The sequence below is a fragment of the Condylostylus longicornis genome, unplaced genomic scaffold, assembly GCF_029603195.1.
Source record: "Condylostylus longicornis isolate FDR11 unplaced genomic scaffold, ASM2960319v2 ptg000096l, whole genome shotgun sequence".
In the NCBI taxonomy this organism is placed as follows: domain Eukaryota; kingdom Metazoa; phylum Arthropoda; class Insecta; order Diptera; family Dolichopodidae; genus Condylostylus; species Condylostylus longicornis.
The window spans coordinates 218,612-221,617 of NW_026578064.1; the positions used below are offsets into that span (position 1 = coordinate 218,612).

Sequence of the window (3,006 nt, forward strand, 5' to 3'; positions counted from 1 at the left end):
TTTCTCATACTATTGCTTCTGCATCCTTCGACGCAAGACTTCCTATTCACTTGAAGGTAATCAAATATACTATTATATTTTATTTAAATATGATTACAATTAAAACTCTAAAAAGTACACCATATCTTACTAAATTTATTTAGTGATTTTTCTTTTTAAATAAATTTTAGTATTATTTTAAATTCCACCTTTGTTTCACACGAACACAAAAAAAAATTTATTTATATAAATTACAAATCTTCATTTTATTTAATAACACAAAAAATTAATATAATTATTCACTAAATTTAAATTAAAATTAAATTTTAAACAGCAAAAAAATTATTTTACCGCTCAGCAACACAGCTTTCCTGTACGAAATTTATGGACTAAAGAATGCTATAGTCCATTTTTGTAAAACCTTATTCAATATACACAAATACAAAAATAATAACATGGCTTGTTCATTATAGGAGTTTATGCATATACACATGTATCGTTTACGCAATTTGTATTAAGCTATAGCTTATTAGAACATGAAATTAAAGCGAAAATTAATAAGCTGTGCAGAAAATCGGTATACATTTTATACGATATGAATACGATATAAATAATATATACAGAATTACATTGAATTGGGGTTACATATTTCTTTCGCTTTCTTTTTGTCTTTTTCTGCATTTGTTTTCGTTTTGTTGTATTTCTTCTGCAAGCGTTGGAGATCTTACTTGGGCTAGTGTTAATTAGATTTTGTAATTAAATCGTTATAATTATTTTTTAATCAAACGTGGAAGTTAATAAGAAATATTTGAAAAATTTTAATTAAAATATATTAAAATTCTCTTATTATATTAAAATTAAAATAGAATAATACAATATGTATGAATATACATTCTAAATTTTTCGTTGACAAAATACAATGCAATTCTACAAAACAATATAATTCAATTGAAGTAAGGAGTGTCAACTCTGCTTGTGAGCCGGAAACAGTTTTGTGAAGTACTCTCTAAAAACAAATTTAGTACTATTTCTTTCTGACATTTAAGGAAACTTCCTGCTATTGCAACTTGATGTACATGTTCTTTCTTTTGTAGTGTGTTCGTCAAGTAATATGGCACCAAAAAAAAATGTAGATAGCCCGGGTAAGATGTGAAGACAAAAATAAATTAATTTTAATAAAACGCAATTGTAACAACATTTACTACATGGCAATGGAAATTTAACTGATGCTATTTAATGAAATAAAACTTGAAAATTTTTGCAAAAAATACTTAAGATGTTTGGGTCGATTTGTGAATATCGTTTGAGAAACAAAATGTAGTTTTAATTATTGTTATTTATGTTAATTATTTTTAATTTATAATAACTTAAAAATTCAATTAACTTTTATCCTCCAACTTTTCAAATTAGTTTCATTGTGATAAAGTATTCTTATTTTCAACCAGTTGAAAAATAAATGGATTTTCATGGAACTCTCTGCATATTTTGTAGTATTCTTAATCCATGCTTTATAGTAAAAATTCGATTTATTTACATATATGCAGTGATTACCTAATTTGTAATGTAATACTTATATTCGAACATATTTTTAGCTGCCAAGGAGCAAAAAAAGAAATCTGCTTCAACATCAAGCTCAGCAAAACCGAAAACTCCCATATCTAAAGGTAACGTAAAAGCAACTGCAACATCTAAGGTCGAAAAGAAGGATAAAAAAAAAATTGTCAAGTTATCCTCTCCTTTACCAAAAATTGCAACAAAACCTTTGAAAAAAAATGTGGAAAAAAAAACGAAAGTTATTAAGAAAGCAGATTCGAAAAACCTTTCTAAAGCTGCCGTTAGTAAAACAGCTTTAAAGACATCGAATGCGAAAATTGGTGTTAAAAAAAAGCAAGCTCTTAAAACATCTTCCACGAAATTACCCAAGGGTGCAATTAAAGTGAAAGCTATTGCCGTTGTTAAGGCTAAAAAATGTGCAACTAAAGTAGGAATAAAGTATTCCATATAAGCACAAAATTCTAATATTTTTATTTTGAAAGGTAATTAAAGGTGCTTTCGGAACTAGGACAAGAAAAGTACGGACTAGCGTAACTTTCAGGCGTCCCAAAACATTAAAATTACCCAGGAATCCAAAGTATCCAAGAAAATCAGTCCCATCAAGAAACAGGTAACAATGTGGATTTAAACTCAATTAAAACATATTTAGGACCATCAAAACTTAACTCAATGCAATTTTTAGGATGGACGCCTATAATATAATCAAATATCCATTAACAACAGAAGCTGCAATGAAGAAAATCGAGGATAATAATACGCTCGTATTTTTGACGCATCTTAGAGCTAACAAAAATCATATTCGAGCAGCAGTTCGAAAATTATATGACATCAAGGTCGCAAAAGTAAATATCTTGGTAAGACCTGATGGCCAAAAGAAAGCCTATGTAAGATTGGCTAGAGATTACGATGCATTAGACATCGCTAATAAAATTGGCATCATATAATTTGATTAAAAAATAAATATCAAAATGTTTCTTAAATCATTTTGCTTTTGTATAATGACAGTAACATTAAAACGAATTAAAATTATTGAGAATATACATATGTACATTTCAGCCTAAAGGTGTTTGTACACCTATTGCATTTTATTCACTTTCAAATCAGGTGGCCTACTATCTAGAAATACGAAACGGGGAAATTTGCATAAAAGTTGATTTGGGATTCTTAAGTAGTACTCTACGTGAAAAAAGGTTAGCAAAAAACTTAAATTGGCAGCATTTTCCAAAATTTGTTTCTGATAAACATTTTGGCTATGTATTAAAATAGTTATACAATTTAAATTTATATTAAGTAGGCGCTTATTGTTAATTTTTTAAGAAAGTGGATTGCAAAAAAGTTTGGTAGGTGGATTCAGATTTTAAACTCCCTCTTTTAAATATACATTGTAAAAGAACATGTAGACATCTATTGCGTATGGTAAATTCTTAAACGTCAAATTTTACAAAATCTGAGTTGTCTGAGCTTACGAATATG

At 27.7% G+C, this 3,006-nt stretch overlaps 1 protein-coding gene across 1 annotated transcript; it reads left to right on the forward strand.

Moving 5' to 3' along the window:
• Window positions 1-963: 963 nt before the first annotated feature.
• Window positions 964-2,588, forward strand: LOC129613903 (60S ribosomal protein L23a). Its single transcript, XM_055528225.1, has 4 exons — window positions 964-1,121; window positions 1,572-1,960; window positions 2,016-2,143; window positions 2,216-2,588. The coding sequence occupies exons 1-4, from the start codon at window positions 1,091-1,093 to the stop codon at window positions 2,475-2,477; spliced, it is 810 nt and encodes a 269-aa protein (XP_055384200.1). The 5' UTR covers window positions 964-1,090; the 3' UTR covers window positions 2,478-2,588.
• Window positions 2,589-3,006: the final 418 nt, after the last annotated feature.